The sequence below is a fragment of the Manacus candei genome, unplaced genomic scaffold (genome assembly GCF_025592945.1).
Source record: "Manacus candei isolate 608988 ecotype Guabito, Panama unplaced genomic scaffold, ASM2559294v1 h1tg000113l, whole genome shotgun sequence".
NCBI classification, from domain to species: Eukaryota; Metazoa; Chordata; class Aves; order Passeriformes; family Pipridae; genus Manacus; species Manacus candei.
The window spans coordinates 734,500-756,174 of record NW_026138161.1 but is presented as its reverse complement, the minus strand read 5'-3'; the positions used below and the strand labels follow the sequence as shown (position 1 = coordinate 756,174).

Below are 21,675 nucleotides of genomic sequence, written 5' to 3'. Positions count from 1 at the left end.
AGGCAACCAGGGCCAAATGATCCCTGGGCACTTGCACCACTGCCAAGTCATTTGTACCAGTAAGGCTGCTAGAGAGGAACAGAAGGAAGCAGCATGAAGTCTGTTGTTACTCATCAGGATAGCTCACATCTCAGTTTGGGAAAGATTATATCCCTTCTTTCATCCTCTCCACAGTTAACATGGTAGAAATGTGCATTAGGAGGGTTCTAGGCAAACCAAACCATGAACAGCCTCGACTGGCAAACCAGCTGAGAGCAGCAAAGGAAACATCAAGAATTCAAAGGCAGGGAATAAATGGGGACGGGGGAAAAAGCAAGGAAATGCTCCAGTTGTAGGATACAGCTCAGTTCTACAAACCCAGCTGTACAGCCAAAAGGGGTACTCCTGCTCCTAGGTGCCTCCTCCCAGGCACAGGCTTCACTCTTTCCCCTGCTCTGACTCCAGAACACCCCTGGATGCTTTGCAGTGTCAACAGAAACAAAGGGGTCAGGCAAGAGCCAAAGATGGTACCACAGAAGTAATAAAAGTGTACAGATGGGAATAGGAATATTCTCTTTCCAGAAGTATTGGAGCACCACATCATTTTACAGTTATCAAAAGTATTTCCATTTGCCCTAACAGCAACAAAAAGGACTCAGTAAGATACAGCTGAAGGAATTCCTAACCTTAAGCAAAAAAATCCCTAAAACACTGTATCTATTTCCCCTCTCTTTTCCAAATAATAAACAGTATCAAGAGGACTGACATTTCAATTCAGCCTGGCTCATAAATCAGCTAAACTCCCCCAACCTCACCCCAGCATCTTCACTTCAGAAGGAAGATCTGAGATGGAGGCTGAGTTTGTGGTTCAAGAATTTCAGAATCAACACCTGAGTTCAATTTTTGAACTTTGCTACTGTTGCAGATCACTAAGCCTCTATACTAGAGGTCTCCCACTGGCAAGAACCAGGAAAAGGAGAATAAAGCTTCCTTTCTCCTATATATCACCTGCTGTATCTCCATACTATAGCTAAATGCAGCACTTATCCCTGTGGTCTTGATCTCATCTCAAGTGGAACCTCTGGGCACTGCCATAACCCAAACAAGCCATTCAAAGTCCAGCTCCTTGGTTTTTGGAAGCAAGTTACCCATTCCAAATGTTTGAGGGGTTTTTTTTATCTCCAAAAGGCATAACATTTTCCTATTTCATATCATGACAAACATACACTTTCAGGTTGTAGCAACCTCTCCTTAGTAAAACACATTACTTCAGTCTAAATTTTTTGTATTTTAATGGAGATTTGGCCTCCAAATTTCCAGCCTACAGTTCCCAACTGACAAGCACTTTTAATATTTGAGTATTAGGGCAGAGAAGAATTGTCATGTGAAAATGCTGGCACACAATCAGCCCAGGGCTCAGCAATGACAGCAGTTGCATGGGAATGTCAGCACTTCCTACAACTTAAATCCACACACCAGCTCTCTAAACTCTTCAATGACGACACAAGAAAGAAATAGCATATGAGACATGCTGTGCTAGCAGGATGCCCAGATGCCACCTTCAGGTGCAAGAGGAGGAGCAAGATGAGATGTCAAATTGCCTTTAGGCTCCTGAACATCTTGAGTATTTCTCTAAAAATAAATCCAGCAATAAGTTGATGATCCCTGTTTTGCAACTATTGCTGCTTGAAACATTCAGGCTTTGGTTTTTTACCCCTTTCTCAGTTATCTTTAATAGGTTCAACCAGTCACAATTCGGTCTGTAAAACCAAAAGCTTAAGACTTAAAACTCATACAAGGAGAGCAGGTAAGTTTTAAACATGTGCAAATGCCTACTTACAAAAGTGAGTGCATTTTCCAGTATTTATTGAGTATTTTGGTACCTGATAGGAAGTAACATTTCCATGTAAGGAATCTATTTCTTCATCAATGTTTGAGAAATCTTCAGCAGCCACCTGTACAGCCACCTTAAAAGCCCATTGCTCTGCTCACAGCAAGGTGAAAGACTTTATTTCCCCTTCTGTTTTTCTGCTGTGGTTGGAACCAAACCACAGATACAACTCTCCCAACAGTCAGATCTGCTCATACCCTCTCTGCTCAGTCCATCTGATTCTGCTCTGTCACTCAAGGATATTGTAGGACATCAGCAATCAGAAAGATTCAAACTTCCAGCATCCTCAAAAGGCCAGAGAAGATTTGTCCCAGTGAACATTGATGTACAGCGACTGATGAGGAACATTATCTTGGTCCTAAGCATCTGCTCCTCAACACTAGCTTGCCCACATTTCAAGAGTGAAAATACTGAAGAGGTACATTTTGTTGAAACAGTTGTAAAAAAGAGTGTAAAAAACCAATTTTTGAAACAGTGTAAAAAAGTGTAAAAAAAAAAAGTAGAACAGTGAAAAGTGTAGCAGTGTAACCTGGATGTCTCTGCATCAACATCAGTGTCAACAGCTGCCCTTTGATACAGGACAAAAGCATCTTCCCTCCTACAATAAGTACTCAGCAGCAAAGCAAACTCTGCCCTTTGACACTGCGTGGTTACCAGAGGCCAACCAGCCACCAAAACATCTTTCAACATATTTTCTAATAAATTTTTCATGAGCTTCAAATGTCTTTTCATCAATATTCACAGAATACAAGTTCTTGCCATTGTACCCTTGCAATTACAGCTGACAAGTCTATTTTGCAAGGGGCACTAGGCTACAAGAAAATAATTAAGAGATTATTTCTTTCTTTCTCTTGTCACCTCTTCCCTCAACGAGTTCCTTGACATCTAAAAACCAACAAATATCAAACCAAAGAACACAGTTGGTAATACTTGACATCTTACCTTTTAAATAGCTAGGACTAAGCAGCACTTTTTTATTTGGTCTGCTTTGAGTTTTGCCAGAAACTTATTTTAAATATAATTCTTCCTTTTTTCAAAAGCCCAACAACAACAACAACAACAACACAAAAAAAAAAAAAATATAAAACTAGAAGAACCAGAAAGGGTTAAAAATCCCTAACTCGTAAGCCACACCTACCCTGAAAAAATATTGGTGTAGATCTGAATATGAGTGGCAAAGCAGATGGCTGGTTTGAAAAGGTTTCAAAGAGAAGACAGACTTATTTTTGTCCATGTTGAAATATAGCATAAGCCGATATAAGAGGCCTGAAACCCTTCAGGGAAAAGAAACAGAAGCTGTTTTGTATGCAACAATTATTTATCTACTTATCCATCTCACATTGGTTGGTTTATAAAATGACTTGCCTTGAGACATCTGTTGAAGTGTAACAGGAAGACTATTGTGTTTTTCTGAAACATTTCATTCTATTTAGGTAAAACTCCCAACTTCTGAAATTCAGCCTCTACAGAGAGACTTTCACTGCTTTTCAAAATAACAACATTCATTATGGAATTCTACAATAAATGGAAAAATATTTTCCTAGCTATAAAAAAAGAAAATGAGAAACATTTTAATTATATGGCACAATCATTTGTCCAGAGACGTAGCAGTATGAATGAATATGACTCCACTACAGGACTCTAAGCCCATCAAAATCTCCATTTTAATCTCAGACTAAACATTATTAGCATTAGTTTGATATAAACAATATTCCTCCCATCCCACTACAAAAAACTCCTTAATAATCAGCTTCATAAAACCCCAGCTAGAGGTTGGGAATGGTAGAAGAGCAACTGCTTTGGGCAGAGGGAGACACAACCACACAGCCACACCCTCAGTCTGCCCAAGGAGTCCCAGGCTACTTTGGCACCTTCTCTTGGTGCTTTTGATGCCTGGTCCCTGTACTTTCAAGAGGGGTAGGAGAGGGGTGAGGTGGAAAACAGATGAAATAGATCATAACAGGTCCCTTCCAAACCACCAGTTCTGTGATTATAACAAAATAATTATCAAAAACAAAAGAAAACCCACAGATAAGCCAGAAAAGTCTAGTTAGGTATTAATAATTATTTCTGTTCATCCTCAGTTGTCTTCTACTGGGTCAATAATTTTCCAGAAAATTACCTTAGCATAGTCATAAATGATTGAATTCACTCAGCCCCATCAGTCTAAGAGAGACCATTTTGTCTGGAGCAGTGTGAAATCTTTGCTCAGATGAAATGACTGAAATGGTTCTTTGATAAAGCCACCCAGTTTCCAGTTGGGAAATTGCCTCTGTCAGGACCAGCAACACCATCCTCGAGAACACACACACACAGAAGGAAAAAAACAAACCACAAAACAATAAACAACACAACCCACAAGTGATCACAGATACCAAAACCCTTCCTATCCGAGGATCACTCGGGAGATAAATGTTCTGAGTAAGACAAGTCTTGAGGCAGCCGGTATTGCACAAAGTCTTGGGGGAGTAAGGAGATACAGGAATCCGAAGGACACAAATACAGCAGCCTCCTTCCAAGCTGAACTTACTGAATGTTTTTAAAAAGCAATAATTACTGCTAACAATTGTGTTGTGGGAATGCCTGCGGGCCTCACTCAGGTACCAGGAGAAGGGTGCCAGGCACATGCTGGGAGGCAGGTCCTGCTGGGAGAGCTTACACACAGGGTTTAAAAAAAACTGGGCACAGATATACTCTGGGGAAGAAGAAAACCTTTGGGGAAAGAAGAAAACCTTATAGAAATAACAAGCAAAGTTTGCATTATGTCCAGAAACTGCAACTTGTAGCATTACTCTAAGGTTTAACTTTGTCACTCTCATCATATGGGCACAGACCTGACTCATTCAGATGGATGTTGTCCACACCTTTCCCAAAGGCAGGTTTTAACCCTTTCACTTTATTTTTATTCCTAGTGTTAATGACAACAAACTGTGTTTACAGTGTTCTCAAATTGTCCAACTGATTTTTCTTCTGGCGAAAACTTGCTTTAAAATGTGGTTTTTATTTAAAGCCTTGTAACAACACATTTTAGCCCAAAGCATTATTTAGTGGCTACATTCTAAACCACTTCAAAAATGTGTTTTTTATAACAGAAATCTTAAAAGGTGACTACCCCAATGTTTGTTTGACCTTCCCACACACACGCTTCTGCTGTACCACCCAACTTTTCTATTTAAATAGGAAAAGTCTGTAAGTATAACACGGTTGATAAAAAAGGGGGAAAATGTGTTTCCAGTGAGGTCGTGTATCACATCAATGGAATAAGACAGTGCAATTGCTGCAAATATTTGGAAAAACTATCTGAATTGTGCCAGGGTCATATGAAGGTTACAAGTGATGCTTACACCTTGCCTCTGCTAAGCAATTATTTTATTTGAACTCCCACAACAACTCAAGAAACAAAACTTCCCAGTAAAGAGAAAACAAGGTAAAGCCACACTTTGACCCTCCTGCAGAAAAACTGAAAGTTTGGGGCAGGGGGAAAGAGGGGAAATCCAGTTCTCTGCCTCCCTACATTCCCAACCTGGCAGCTTGAACAACCACCACCAGCTACTCTCAACCTGCTGTACGTTGGCTCCACGAGGCAAAACTGCCCTGCACAACCAAATCCTTTCCTTCCCTTCTTGCAGCCCAGTCTCTCATGTGCACAAACCAGCAGGGAATTCACACACACACAAAAATGAAATAACTACTCTCTGCAGTATAATGTGAAGTGACCATACAGAGTCAAAGATACCCCCTTAACACATTATTCAGTCATGCCATTCTCCACATGCATTGGAAGAATCCACCAGACAACTTCCAGGTGCAGAAATCTGCCCAGGAGCACAGCAGGGAAGGGCTTGGGAGAGCAATATGTGTGCAGTGTGCTTTGTCACCAGGGAGAGAGAATAGGGCTTGAACTCTTGCCTAAAGTAGTGTTGTTGAGTCAAACTTGTCCTCTGGGATCTGTCTGGAGTTAGTAGATCACAAATGAACCCTTTGAAAGTGAAAACTAAGAGCCTTCTGACTGCACCCCTTTTTTCCTCTCATCACCCTGGCTGCTACATGAAGGAACTAAGAGGTAATCAGACTTCCTATTCCTTTAGTATTTTAGGTGTCCCTCTCAGGCAACTAACTCCAATTCCTAATGACTCTATCAAGCTTCTTCATTATGCATTTGCAGGGTCAACACAGTTATTGGCAAACTCACTCTTTTTCACAAGGTTACCAAGACCAGCTGGATTCCTGCTGCTTCTAAACCAAGTTCCCAGTGCAGACTTTGGAACCATTTGAAATGTAACCACCTAATCCCAAGAGCTGAAGAGTCATAACGTCCTGCACAAATTCATGAGATTCAGGCAATTTCAGGCAAGACTTCAAATCCCTTGCTGCAGATGCTGGAAACTGCAACAGCAGTAAGTGGGGCAACTGCATTTAATGCTACATAAATAAGAAGCTCTTTTCCCTTCCATAAGCACACAGATTCTTCCAGGATCCTCTGGCCAAGATGCAACCATTCTTTCTGCTCATTCCCTCCTTCCCCCATACCATTCAAAAAAATATACAAACAGAACTACACCCACATCATCTCCTCCAGATATTTGGACCCGTGTAAGTGTGGCTGGTGTTTCCCAGCCACACGATTTGGCTCTCCAGCCTCGGCCTTCTGATGCCAACAAAAACACGATACATTACTCACGGCAGTAAGTGTATTGGATACATTTCTACAAAACACCACAGTGCAAAGAGGAGCAAGGGCTCCTTTGAGAAACTGAAGGGGAGTGGCATCTCCATGTTTTCCTTCAAATCACATTCACTGCCCTTCCTGCATGCTCTAAGTCACCTCTTCTTCCTCCAGGTCAAAAAAAAAAGAAAAGCCTCAGAAGCTCATAAAAATCAAGAAACAAACCATTTAGGAGTCACTCCTTTGAACACATCCTTGTTTTTCTAAGCAAAATCCATCAGTCCACCATAAATCACAAGTCACCCTAACTAAGAAGAAAATAAACTCTGTTGATAACATTGTCCCTTCCCCAAAGGGCAAAGTTCTGCTTCAGCTAATCCAAAGAGAAAGAAGTCAACGTCTGTTCCTAAACCTCCTCCTTCTGCACAGCAACATAAAATGCTACCACAGTGGTATGTAAGGTCATCAGCTTCAAAGCAGCTTCAACTACTGTACTTGCAGAAGCAGAAATGATGAAAGACACCATATGGCTTCTGTCATGGTAGATAAAGCTAATGGAAGCATATAATGAAAATTTCAATTTCTCCTCTCTTTGTTTAATCTTTGCCAGTGTAGCACTGACAGTACCCTGCAAGCCTTTCTTTTCCAGCTATAAAGCACTGCTTCCTCTTTGGATTGTGTTCTTCCTCTGGTAGATAAAAAGTTTTACTCAACGATGCCCTACAGTTCAGCAAATATGATTAAAAGTGTGCAGAAAAAAGTAATTAGATAAAAATGTGATACTATGATAAATCCTATTACAGAAACTCAACTTAGACATTCTCATAGGCAGCTGAGTCAGAATAAAAAAGCCTATGGTCTCATGAGCACAGCACATCAAAAATGCAAGCATTAAGACTTACCAATTTCTTCTATTTCTTCCAGGAAATCATTATATTCATCTAAACTGGGAAAGTCTTCCTCTCTTTTATTGTATCTTTGAGAGAAGAGAAACAAGTATTTATACAACACACAAAGATGCAATTTCCATTCAACAAGGCTCTTGCTGCAAGCTGATTAAGTATTGATCTAGTTTTATCAACTATGTACTTTGTGGCTCCCAAACTGACCAACATACAGAGTCTTTCATGGGAAACAGAAGTGCTTGTTCCAAAGGAAAGGAGCCAGCCTGGAATAAATCAGTGCTATCTTTGCCTACTGTTTGCCAACTCCTTTTCCAGGGTTACAGGTAAACACGAGCAGAGAGGCCAAGACAGAGTCATTCCCAGTCAACCTCTTAACAAAGGCAGAGACAACAGTAACACCCACAGGAAAAAAAAAGAGGAAAAATAAGCTTTTCTAGAAGTATCGGAACAGGGAGTTTGGCTTTGTGCCAACAACAGAAAGCACATGTCAGCAGCAAACTGAAAATGCTATGCAATTATCTCATTTCATATCAATAGACCATTCCAGGACTCATATTCACCTCTTCATAGCTGGAAAAAGTAAAAAGATGAAGAGACAGCTGGCTAGAACATGGACAGCCTCTGAAAGTCAAGATGTGCAGGTTTTCTTCCCAAGAAAATACAAAGCTGAGATTCTGCCTGCTCCATGGACCACAACACCCAGGAGTATAAAAATCTAATCCCAAGCACTCAGGCAAAATTCCAATTTGGAGGCATTTTTCCTGCCTCCCAAAAAATAATCCAGTAAAACAAAGTGGGCCAAGCATTTTCCAGTGTTTTCTCTTCTAACTAAACTTCATTCCATGTTTAGTCAACTCAGTTGACTTCGTTCCAGTTTGACTTCTGTTAACTTTAGCAGACTTTAAAATCCAACAGCAAAATTATTATTGCTTTCCACATCAGCATCTTGGTATTCAGCAACACAGTTTCTCCACATCATCACCATGATTTATTTAGTATTGTACTAAATCGCAAATAAAAGGCTGCCAAGCTTACAATTTACCTGCACTTTCGTTTTTGCACACACAACTCTCTCTGGGTTTGTTACATTTCACCAGACCCTCTTCTATCAAACACCAACTGGCTCCCTTATTTTCGTTATAAAATGCTGTTTCTTGGCCACAAGGAGGGAGATGCAATTTCAGACCTCATCTATCTCAATTCCAAGAGCTTTCAAATCTGCATGACAGGTTAGTAACACCAGGCTTGTAGGGAACCATTTCCATTAACAATTGCTGTGTGAAGTTTAAAAACAATGTGAACTCTATTTTGTCCATTTTGATTTTTAAGGGAACCAGCCTTCAACTCTGAGAACAGGTCCCCAGGGAACAAAACAATCAAGGTCCTGTTTCTTGCCCTACTCCCATGTTGACCCCCTCAAAGGGAAAGCAGCTGTACTCCTCAACATCTAATCATCTCCATTTAGGAGGCAAGTCTTTGCCAAAGGAGGCCACATAGAAACACTCGTTTTCTAATGCTAAGCAGGAATCCCTCAAGGCTTAACTGAGAATTAAGTCCTCAGTCGTTGCATAAAATCAGATTCTTTGAAATCCCTCCATGATAAATGGAGTCAAGTTTTATTGTTTGTCACTTTAAAAAAAAAAATCTCCTCTGTACTACTGGAAAAGTCGATTTCTTAAAATTGTGATCCATGAAACACTTCCACCTTCTGTTCTTTAAACTGGTGACACTCACATTTTCAGCACTTTCTTCCGAATTTCCACTTCCTTGTCGACAGCAGGATCCTCGAAGAGCTGCACCCTGAAGTTACTCTTCCTCAGGGGGGTGTCACACTCGTGGCAGTTCCCAGCCCCTCTCACAAACAGCAGCTCCACGCAGCTCTCACACCTGCAGGGGAAAGGAAGGGGTGTGAGGGCAGACAGGTGTTCAACAAGGACTGACACACAGGACTGCCCCCCTTGTTTGCTGTTTGCACCCTACATCTCCCCCGGATTTCACCCCCAAGTGCAGCAGGAGGCCAGGGCTCTGCTCCACCGCTGAACGGAAACAATCTCGGCAGCACAAACACATTTATTCTCCCTGCCCAAACAACTCGGTCCCTTTGCTGGGACCCAAAGTTAATCCAAACAACGACGGGGTCTGTGTTGAGGGGAAGTTTGTTTACTGACACCATCAAACCCGTTTTGAACGGGCCATGCTGCAACATCCTCACTGGCTCTAAGCACCACCTTGCTGCACAAAAAGCCCTGATTATTTCCTGGTGTCACAGTGCAAGGGACAATTCAGTACAAGCACAGACACAAACCCTGCCCACAGCCTTCCAAGCATCTACCAGTCCTACCATAGAAGAACTGCTATAACAAACCTCAGCTAAACTTCAGGCAGGCAAAGCCAAAAGGACCAAAAAACCATTTCAGGCAGCAACCCAGCATTATGCAGCTTTCCTGTGCCTTCTGGTAATACTTTTAAAATTGCACATAAAATAAACTTTACACAGAGGCTGTACAGAAGTAAAGCAAAAATACCTTTCTGCTTTTATTTCTTTTGTCTTAACGAAGATTTCCTATTTTAATGTGACGCCTGCTGACCAGTCAGTTGGCATTTAATAAAGGAAGAACAAACGACAAAAAGGCCAATTTTAAAAAAATTACTTGGGTAGTAATAGTGTGCAAATATCTAGCAGAGGACAACACCTGCTGCAGTCATTTCCTACTGCTGGGGAGGCAAAGGAGTGCCTATTTATAGCTTTGCTATATTGAAGCCAAAACAGTTGTACATTAAGGGCTAAGTTGTGTTGCACCTTCATAAACCCAGCACAAAAGCTAAACAAGTCAAGAGAAACAACACTGACACAGTTGCGAAGGATCTTAAACAAAACTTTCACTCTGCTGACCTACCCCCAGCTAAACTGGTTCCAGTCCTTGCAAAGGCAGAGTCGAGGAGAGCCAACCAGTTTTACCCAGCTTCTGTTTTCAAGATTAGAAAGTGCAAAACAAACACAATTGTATCTCAGAATCAAAAAAAAAAAAAAAGAGGATTTTTTTTGTTGTTGTTAACACAAGGAGAACTTTCATTTTCAGCTTTGAAATGCATCTTGCACAGCAGCTGCCAATGTCAAAGAGCAGACCTTGAATTTAGTTGGGCATTTTCCTGCTCCAGAATTCCTTTAGTTAGAAAATGAAGTGTATTTATAAACACGAGTTATCTGGGAAAGGAAAGATCAAACTTTTTTAGCACACTAGGCCTGAAATTCACACGTTTCTGGGACACAGGCTCAAGAAAATAATGAAAAATTAGTATAATGAATATAAAGAAAACAATTTAGGTTCCCACTACAGAAGAAGCACTACTAAAGCAGGCAAGGCAGGGAAAGGGTTTTCTCCTTCCTCCCCCAACCTGTCCATGCATGCAAGGGCCCAACATAAGGACAGTTTCACTGTCCCCTTCATTTTGGCAGCTCGTGCTATTTATGTGTCTCTCTCAGTGCAGCAGCCACTGCACAGAAAAACCCTGTCTCTTCTTTCCTAAGTTATAGAAAAAGGAGTGTAAAGCTACAGAACTCAGCAGGTGCATCCAAGTGCAGGTGTCTGTATTGGTTTTTTGTCAAGGTATTGCCTAAGGACCAACAGAACAGGGGCTCCATGTGCAGGATATTATACACTGACAGTAGCACCTGAAATTACTTCACTCCCCCCTTCTCTAAATCAATATTTCAAGTTTACACAGGACTTGACTATGGAGAAAAATCCCTTCTTGGAAAAGCACTTCGTACAAGGGCTTCGATGCCTTCCCAAACTGAAACCACTGTTTCTAGGGCTGGAAAATAGCTTTCCATACATGAAAAGATGAGTCAACACCTCACTATGGGAATCCCACATCAGGTGATCACATTCCCGCTCACTCACGCACATCCACCCTTATATTTATCTGTAGATAATTCCTTCTCAACTCAAAGGGGGCTATGTGGGACAAGTCGAGGGCAGACCTGGACTCTGTCCACATCCTGCCTGCTCTCCATCTCCGGAGAGGTTTGATACACAGTTAGATCCCAAGCTTCCTTCCGGGCTCGTTCATTCTTGCCCCCACAAACCACAACCACTCTGCCAGCGACGGTGACGTTTGGTCCCACATTCCCATCTGATCCTTGAGGAAGGAAAAAAGCCATTTCCCAAATCCCACTCAGAGTTCCTTCTGGTTTCACTGCAGGCGGCAAAAGGCAGAGCACAGGCCAACATCAGGAAGGCAGACTTCTATAAAGACAGGTTTAATGAATTATTTCTTGTCTTGAAATAAAGATTTCAAAATGTGACTTGAAAAAAATTTACCTTGCACTGTAAAATTTAAAAATATAGCATGATTTTTTTTTTTGTCTGTGGTTTATTTATTTATTCAAGATATGTAGCAATTTCTGTGACTTCACCAAAGGTACCCAACTCAAACAAGTCAGACATCCTGGGCAGCAGAGGGACAGCCCAACACCACAACTGGTATTACAGAGCTGCTCATGGCACACAGACCATAGAATTTGGGAGGTCCTTCCATTTCTTTGCAAGTCCAACTCTTCCTGATAGGTCTTAGTGTAAAGACAGTTGACTGTGGAAGCAGGACATCATCCAGCGCATCTTTCATTACCCAACACATGCTTTCCCCAAATGAGCAAAGCACTAAAACACTTAATTCACCTTCAAATCAGGGCCAAAACAGATGGCCATAAGTTTTTTCAAATTAGAAGCCTTAAATTGGCAATTTTTTGTGTGCATGACAAATGTTCATGCTTAAAAATCAGGTCTATATATATTGGTTCAATACTGAGTATGCCTGAAGACAAGAGCTTCACATGAGACCTAAAACACTCAATGTGTGATACTGCTGATTCTCCTCTTCACACCAAGGTTTCACAGCCCCTGCAATCTGTATTCTATTTCACACACTAAGACATTTCATTACCTTTTGGATTTGAGTTTGCATCCTGAAGAATTGGTAATCAGGATGAAGATACCAGTAGAAAACGTCCAAGAAGTTACACACGCACAGAGACAGGGAAGCTACTTTTACAATTAGTAATGCCATCAACAGAAGCCATCACAGCACCTCCAGGAACAATAAAGTCAGTATGCTCATTCTCATTTCCATGGACACTGGCTTGATCTGTCTTGTTCTTCTCTTTCATCTCATGAAATATTAAACAAAAGGCTGGGTCTCTAAGCAGTCTAGAACAACACCACATTTTTGAGGAAAGCAAACAGTACAGTATCTAGATGGTTTGGCACCATCTGTGCACAAACAGCACTACATGCCCTCATGTCAATGTTCATGGACTTCAGGACCAGGATTGTACTAAAAATGCTTTTGGTAAACAAGCAGAGGTTCCTCTCCAGAAAACTGTTAAGATATTTATCAACTAAATTACACTTACTGGAACTAAGTGTTTGTTTTGGACAGAGTGTCTTCAAAGGTTACAAGATTTGTGCCCAATCCTGCATTCCCCACACATTCCCTTCGTGAAGGGATGATGGTAGATAAGGAATCAAGCCTCTGGGACGGTGAGCAGATTAAAATGGCTCACAAAATTAGCATAGCTCGATAGTGCTGCTCACTTTTCTAGCTTGGCTGGCAAGGGAGCAAGCAAAACAGAAGAGAGGAAGAGCTATTTTCACAAGTAGCAGAGTACAATATATTCTCTTATAAAACTGCAGATTCTGCTGAGCATTACAAAAATTTGCAGGGCTTTAGATATGCAGCCATTAATCATTTCAGGGGAAAAAAAAATCTTTCTGGTTTTTGCTGTTGACTAGGGATATTACAGAATGAGTTACTACCCTTCTTTACAAAGCCTGTTTTTAGTAGATACACTCATTAAACAGTATCAAATATTTAGAATCTCTAAGCCCCTCTTTCTTCAGCTTTTATAACCAAGATGTTTCTGTTAAGTAACTCACAAAACAAATAATCCTCTCCACTATGGAAAAACCAGTTTAGATTAAAAAATAATAATAGTCTTCAATACATAGCCAAGACCTGAACCACAGACAAGTGGAGTGGAAAGAATCAGCAAAAACGATGTGTTTTCACTTGTTCCTCAATTCTGATGTCAGAGGGAAATCTACTTACAGAAATGGAATGACTTGATTTATGGCAAGGGAACATTAAAAACCAACAGAAAACACACACATGAGAAAGCTTACAGAATGACATCTCGATTTTTTAAATCAAAGATGCTTCTAGAAACATCCCCAGGCTTTTTGCTTAGCTTGGGTTAGACAATTTCATGTTCTCCTACAGAGATACTTGAACTGAGACAAGAACGGCCCCCTTTGGAGGGAGCAGCTGCCAAACCTGTTTATTTCTCAACCTTCAGTACATTTAACAAATCCTCATAACCCACAGTGGTTCCTGCTACGTAGCCAAGAGCTCATCAACTATCTGCAGTTGGCCAGTGTAGGTTTATTTTCTGGGCTGATGGACTAAGAGGCACAGCCTAGAAGGCAGGTTCTTCCCAGAGTCTGTGGCAATGATGATGTCTGTGATTCAAAAAATCCAGAAGAAATGAGCAAAAGCAATTATCTCCCATGTTACAGCTTAGGGATCAAAAGCAGAGGGAAGAGAAAGAAGAGTGACTGCAATGAAATCAAGCACTTCCAAGAGCATCAGAATAAAGGAGCTTATGAGATCAGGAGCTCCCACATGAATAGGGAGTTAGGGACAAAAGTCTTTTCCCTTTCACACCTCAGCTTCAGCAATTCATAAATCCTTATTCAAGCACTTGCAGAAACTGCTGGCTCTGTGTTTTGGGCCATCTCTTCTCTGACTGCCAAATACAAGAGGGAGTTAGGAGGTAATACCAATTACTCTTTCCCTGGTCCCTGTTCAGATTCTGTGAAATCCCACCCATGGGGATTTTGCTGTTCTCACCTTGTAAGGAGACACCTCCAGAATGCTCTCAAAACCTTACCTGGCCAAAAAACCCACAATTGGTCTTGTCTTCAATTAATAAACCAACAGGTCTCACAAGCAGCCCATGAGCTACATAGAGACTACAGCTCATTATGGCAACAAGACACATCTCAGCTTTCCGGCAGAAATCAAAACTATCAATCAGTAGATATGAATTTTTGGGTTTTAAACACTGTTGATAAGCTACCTGCAGCTGTCTGCAGCTCCCTTCTCTTCAGCCCACAGTCACACTGCAACACGAAATCTCACAGATTACTTCACTAACATTTCATTTTTTTTCAGAAATATCAAGAGCTGATCTGAACCCCCTCCTTTAAGCAACAAAGCAAAACCAAACAGAGACTCCAATACTCTCCCTATATCTGTGTTATATCAATTCCCAGCATCATCTGCCACGCTGCTAAACACACAATCCTCCTTTTAGACTATTTATATCTTTTGGGAAAAGGATGCACGCACACACTTCTGTTTCATTTTTGTTCTGTCAGACAAGTTCTGCTCCGTATTGCAGAAAGGAGGAGGTTAAACGAGCCCAGACATCTCAAAAATGTAGGACACAGCCACAGTTAACCCTATTTTCCAAACACTCATGTACATACACTGCTATACAGACCCGTTCATCTCAGTTGCACTCACCAGAAAGAAAGCAGACCAGGTAGTGGTTGAACTACAGCCTTGACTGACTGGCATTTTAAGGAAAAAAAAATACATACTGATTCAATTAATAATAAACAGAAACATTTCCACCACCCATTGTGTTTCAACATCTCACTACAAAACCATTTCAAGTGGCTTGGACCTGACAAAAGAGTTTGCAGCAAGCTGAAACTTAACTCACATTTATCCAGTACAGATGAGCCTTTTGTTTTAATTCCAAAAAAAAAAAATTTAAACCTTTTATGGTATTAACTCTGGACAGTATAGAGAAAACATTTCTATAGGTATTTAAACAGAAGTACTTATTTATGAGATACTACTGCCTAGTCAATTAAGGACACAATCATAAAAACATGTCTTACAGCACCATTATGTCACTTTGGTCAAACAACAGGCCAGTACTTGACACTTCAAGAGCAGCTGTGTGGCATTGAGAAATAAGTGCTTTCACAATGATTAGGCACACCAAAACCGACCCAGAATTTACCCAATGTACCAGAACAACTACTCCAAATCCATTATGTTCTACTGGGCAAACACATGCACTAAAATAATAATTCAACTGTGTCAATAACCCTTCTATTATGCTTTATTCTCCTTGAATGAGAACTCTGCAAGTTCTCAGCAAACACCAAATTGGGTAGCTCTGAGGATCAGCAGCTGCCCACAGCACACCTGACCTTAAGGCACAATTACGAAATTTCCCGTCTGTCTAAGTTGCAGAAACTGCACTTTTTGAGACATGATCCAGCTCAACGTTGCCCATTGTCTCAAGACAAACATACTTATGGTTAACAAGTTTGAGATCCCACACAGAACTCCATCAAAGACACGTTGCTCCCTTCTCCTTCTGTATCCATGTGTTACCCCGTGAGAAAGCCCTGCACCAGGGCTGACAGGGCTGACTGCTGAAGTGCTCTAAGCATTCACTGACTCAGTTGTACCAAACACCTGCACACACAAGAAATCACACTGGGAAAAAAAATAAAACAGGGACAACAGAAAATAAACGCTCTGGGGACCCAAAATAGTCACGAAAAGAGTTTTACTTGATCCAAAACAAGGCTTTCACCTTCTGTCCTGTACTCTCAATGTATTTAGAGCGGGAACAGCATGTGGGAACAAGACAAGGAAATGCAGCTATATGGTAAAAGGGGAAAAACACTAAAAGGTATTTGTGGCATGATGGGATATCATGACCACATTACTGAGGGCTTGTCACAAGACACTCCCATATTTCATTCCTAATCTCAGAAAGTAAGAAGATAAAGTTGATAAGACACATCTGTAAGAGAACCAGGCATATGACCAAGGTTTTCCATAAAAACAACAGTGGTTTGGGGTCCCTATGGGACACATGTAAAGGTTTAAAACTCTCAAAAATCAAAATCTTGACCTGTCTCTTGCAAACATACCTGTTGAATGATCTGCATATGTTGGCTCATCTCTCGTGGCTTTTGGGAGGAACCAAGCCAAATTCCTGCCAAGAGCAGAGGCTTGTGTTTCACTGAAAGCATAAAAAGTACACAGTCCAGTTTCCTTAAGCTATTCAAACACAGACACAGTGTGGGTGTATTGTACACACAATTAAAAACGACTGAAAGAAACAGCCTATTGGGGCAGTAAGTGCATTGTCCATGTCCTGGACAGCTCTGAACCCCCTGTCAGTGCTAAAAAAGTCAAGTGATGTCCTCTCTATCACTGAACTTGCTCAGCTTGAAAAGACTGAAAGAACAAGTTTGCCATGACAAAGTGGGAGCTCCCGCATAAATCTTGGCTTATGATACAATAAAATCAACTGGTTTTACCTAATTTGTCAGAAATGGGTGATGGAACTCAAAGGTTAAGACACCAGCTCCCATTCTGAGGAGCAGCAAAAGTCCCAACAACCTTGAGTTTATATATGCAGCCCAGGAACACCAAAACTCTATCCCTACGTGTTACGTCAGCACCAATGCCAGAGAAGCTGCTGTAACCTGTCTTTGCACTGCTGTGCACTGTCCTTGCCCTGCTGTCCTCTCCAGCAGGCCAGAACAGCTTTTGTGCAGCCACATGGTTATTCTTTGGGTTACTTTTTGGGTTATTTTTCAGCCACACAAGCTTTCCCTTTGGGTTCACCACACAGGCAGGTCACAGTCTGAACAAGATCCTTGAACTAAGATCCAAGGGAAAGCCACTGGGTGGGAGGGCATAAAAATCTGCTTGTTCCTCTTCCCAATCTGAGTCAACAGCATCCTATGCTGTTTATTAACATTTCTCCTTCCCTTCCCTCTTACAAAGCTTTTGTGACATACTGAGCTAGTTTAGCTTGATCCAAAAGTATAAGGAGAAAGAATACAACCCATGAAGTGTTGATCATTATTCCAGGGTAACCTACAAGTTGCTTGATCAATATACCTCTAAAAAGGTGAGTGGAAGCCCAGTTAGAACACAACGAATGCAACAACACCTGGGATAGTAGACAGAGGATTAGTAGTATTTTTCAGGATTGCTAAAAATAAGAGAATCAAAAGAACAGGACAAATTATTTCAGAATACTTTAAACAAAGCACACAAGATTATTTTACAGTCAAGTCCTTCCACAATAGAAACAGAAGGCAACACAACTGAATGAAAATTCAAGCACTTGAAACAAGTCACAAAGTCACTGTGGGAGCTCATCATTTAAAGAGCACTACACAGAGGAAGAGACACCTCTATACCAATTAAATAGCACCTCGTGGTCCCTCTGCCATGAGGTGCAGTCATGAAAAGGGAACCCAAGGACACATCAGAAAAGCTGCTGTTGTCAGAAGGAGTTACCAGCAGGATGTGAGATTTCACCTGAAGTGATGTTTGCAGTTCTGGTCACTCACTCTCAAAACAGATGAGCTCATCCTATAAATGCACAAAAGGGCAACTAGATGATCACAAGATTTGGAAGACTGGCTTTTCAAGAGAAACAGCAGAAAAAGCTATTTAAACTAACACAAGTCCAACCAATAAAGTAAAAATTCATACTGGAAACTGTATTTCTCATCAGTCACCGTAGTGGGAGTCTGGAATCATAACCAACAGAAGTAACAGAACAAAAATTAGTTTAAAAAAAAAATTTACAATAATTAGTTTTTAAAAGTTCTCTAAGCTCCCAGGGAGGATCTGATGACCTGATTGTCTTCAGCAGGTAACTAGATTTGATAACAAAGAAGGTGCCTGCAGCGTTAGCCATCGTTGGTCCTGGTTACCTGCTCTAATGACTGAAACCCCGAGACAACGAGAGCTTAGGAAGAAAAATAAAGAAGGAGAAAAAAAAGCTACTATTACATGCATCTTTGATTACTGAAAAAGAAATTTTAAAGGATGACAAGCACAGCACAGATGTTCTAGCATCTGCTCCTTCTGCTCATAACAGAAACCACTCTGCCATCAGTCTAAAGCAGTCTCCACAAACTACACAGATTCATAATCTTTTATCAAACCCCAATTAATTTATCTTATCTGGCACACACCATAAAACATATAGGTCTGAGATCCAAATTTGATTCACTTGGATCCATTTTTTTCACGTTGTGGAAAAAGAAAGTAAGATCACACCATTCTGGTTGTCTCTAATAGCTGAAACAACAGCACAGAAGAAAACTACAGAATAAACATCCTCAGCTTGTCTTGTTTCAGATAAAACACGCAATTTAATATGGAGATGTATTCTACCAGCATGTAAAAAGTCTTTTCTGCAGCAAAGGGCGGTGATCATGACTCAACAAATCATCATTCCCGCCTCTTCATCAGTCCAACACAGCCTTAGGGAACAAACTGCTGCCTTTTCAATGAGACAGACCAAAAGCACCAGTAGCCTTTGAATAATAAGGACTCAGTAGCATTTTTGTTGTTGAGAGCACACTGGTTTCCCAGACTAATGTAGGTAATTTTACATCATATCCCAATTCCCAGCTGGAATTTCAATTGATTGGGGCATTATTTATTTCCTGCCCTAAAGCACCATTTAGAGTGACTTGCTAAATCTCTGTTGCCTTTACTATTACAATTTGAATAGCTGAATGTCAGAGAAGGAAAAATGATCTCTATGGAGTCCTTAAATACCTTACAGAGCAGAGCCTAAATTATTCTGAACCTTAAGTTGTAGAAAATCTCATCAGAAGAAAGAAAAACAAAGAAAAGACGCAACTTAATAACATTTTGTTGCCATCTTTCACCCAAATACAGACTTAATCCTCCAAGAAATAAGCCTAGGCAAGTATATGTTAAAAAGAAATGCTCTGACAAATCTACTTGTTTTTTTAACCTGAAAAAGTTAAAGGAGGTGTAAAGAACAAACCCAAAGCCAAGTAAAGCATCCCCTGTTGAAATGGATGGCTCGTTTAGGAGTGGCTGTGCTAACCTGTGCCTGAAGCTCATGTGTGTCCTATCACTTCCCAGAGCCAGCACTTTTGATCCATTAATGTTCTTTAGCAGCACAGGCACCTTCTCAGGCTCTGTGCCTGCATTCTCTGAAACTGTAGCACTAACAAATCCAGGAGCTAAAAATTCCTCCAGTTACAGTTGTAGTTTCAGTTTCTGTACCCAACAGATTTTTACCTCATTTTCTTTAAACGCTTCTTTATCTCACCAATCTTAATAACTGCAAAGAAGATATTCATTACAAAAGCCCAACAGTAGCAATTGAAACAGCTCTCCCACCTCCCTGGTCTCATTTGGGAATCTCCTACTTCCTACCAATTTTTAAGGGTCATTCCTCACTTCATTTTCACATAATCCCTAAACAACCATTATCACATCTTTTCTCAGCAGGAGATAAAATATAGACTGTGCTTCATAAACAGTGGAGACCTTAAGATTACATTCTTGGTGGGACACAGCACGATAAATATTTCAGGGATGTCTTGAAATATCCTACAATCTCCAACACGTGGCCAGTGAAACAAATCTCAAAAAATAAGTATGTTTTGACTTATTAAAAAAAAATAGAAGTAAAAACACACCAAAACCTCCCTCCCCCATCCCACACTGGCCACTGAGCAGGTCAGATTGCAATTTCCTTTTCAAGGGTGGCAGAGATCCTGACCTACTAAAAGCCTTGTAGGGAACATTTTTTTTTGCATTGTAAATTTAATCATTTCAAAAAATGCTCTTTCCTCAAGCATTTCCTTAAAAATAAACAGCAGTTGCTATTTCAGTACCTTAAACTAGTTGGTGAAAGTCACACAATCTTTTGGAAGCTAAATTATAAGGTTATATTCAATGCAACTACTTTTAGGTATTAAACAAAAAATAAGGAGGATGTGTCAGACCTTCATTAGCTACGCTGGCATCTCAGTCATTTCCTACAGACAGTAGGGAATAAAAACCCAGCCCTATTCCAGGGAAGCTGGAAGCAGCTTCACAGGTTATCAAACACAAAGGAGTAAGTGAGCAAACACATTACTCACCATACCCGAGGTGTAACACAAACCCTTCTCTCAAAGTTCCAGCACATTTTGAAGAACTTTATCATGATGAAATTTGTGACGTGTATTCATTCTTTTAGTATTTGTTAGCAGGAGAGGCAGTGAGGAGAATCAGTTGCAGAGGGAGCAGGAAGCAAGAAAACTTGTATTAAGGGAGGATCAAAAGCAAAAACAAAAAATTACATTTTAACAAAATACATTATATTCTTGTAAGTATTTATATCAGCACACGTTCTGCCACAAACCACACAAAGCAGAACACACCAGTGCAGTTACTCAGCAGTGGATGCACATTCTGGGACAAGAGGCAGGATGACACACAGCTGCCTCCCCACACTGGTGAGCTGATCAGGACCCAACTGTTGTCAAATGATTTGAAGTCAGATAAATATCCACAAATCTGTGCATCATTATGTGAAGCTCCTCCCGTGTATAAACGCCAAACCCGGAGCACAGATTTGCTGTTTGCTTGTTATTTGTGTGTGGAAATAGCTGGGAAGAAGGATTTTTTGGATGCCTGTTTTAGCACAAACCCCACCTGCCACCATCTGTGGGACTGGTCTAATTTACTCGTTATGCAGAATATTTTTGTTCATTCCTGTATCTGCATAATGATAACTACAAAAAGTTCTCCATTTCCATCCACTACTTCAGCAGCCAACCAAAATCCACCGTTATCCATGGTTAGAGGCACCATAGCCCACTAGTCCCACTGATCAAGTAAAAAGCCACTGAAAACAAGTAAGGAAATGGAAATCCGGCCCCAGACAATATTTGAGCTGATGTGTTTCACCCAAACATCAGCTGAGGAACACTCAACAATGCTCCAGGTTCTCCCATAAACACCACACTGCTCCATAATTACAGGGAATCTGTGCAGGTACTGAAAAGCAGCATTTGTTTAGGCTCACAACTGTATTAAGGCCATGTGTAAAGAACATTGTTCCTAGCCTGAGAAACAGCGAACAGCATTCTCCTTCTCCATATAAATCACACACAGTAAATGCTTGATATTATCTAGTGCCACTAAAGCAGTCAAATTAAAACAAATCAGGAGCATACACCCTCCAGCACACAACTCTGGGAAGATCAAAAGCCTTTGAACACAGAATTTCATGCTTTTCACATGCTCCTAGTCTAATCCAAATGATAAGCTTATACACAGTAATGAAAAGGATT

At 40.7% G+C, this 21,675-nt stretch overlaps 1 protein-coding gene across 2 annotated transcripts in view; it reads right to left on the bottom strand.

Moving 5' to 3' along the window:
* Positions 1 to 21,675, bottom strand: part of MNAT1 (MNAT1 component of CDK activating kinase) — a 119,697-nt gene that overhangs the window by 75,521 nt on the left and 22,501 nt on the right. For both annotated transcript variants that reach the window (XM_051769930.1, XM_051769931.1), the window contains exons 2-3: positions 9,176 to 9,328; positions 7,439 to 7,512 (exon numbers count right to left, since the gene is read on the bottom strand). In XM_051769930.1, the coding sequence (XP_051625890.1) occupies positions 7,439 to 7,512; positions 9,176 to 9,328 (227 nt within the window). The remainder of the gene's footprint in view (positions 1 to 7,438; positions 7,513 to 9,175; positions 9,329 to 21,675) is intronic.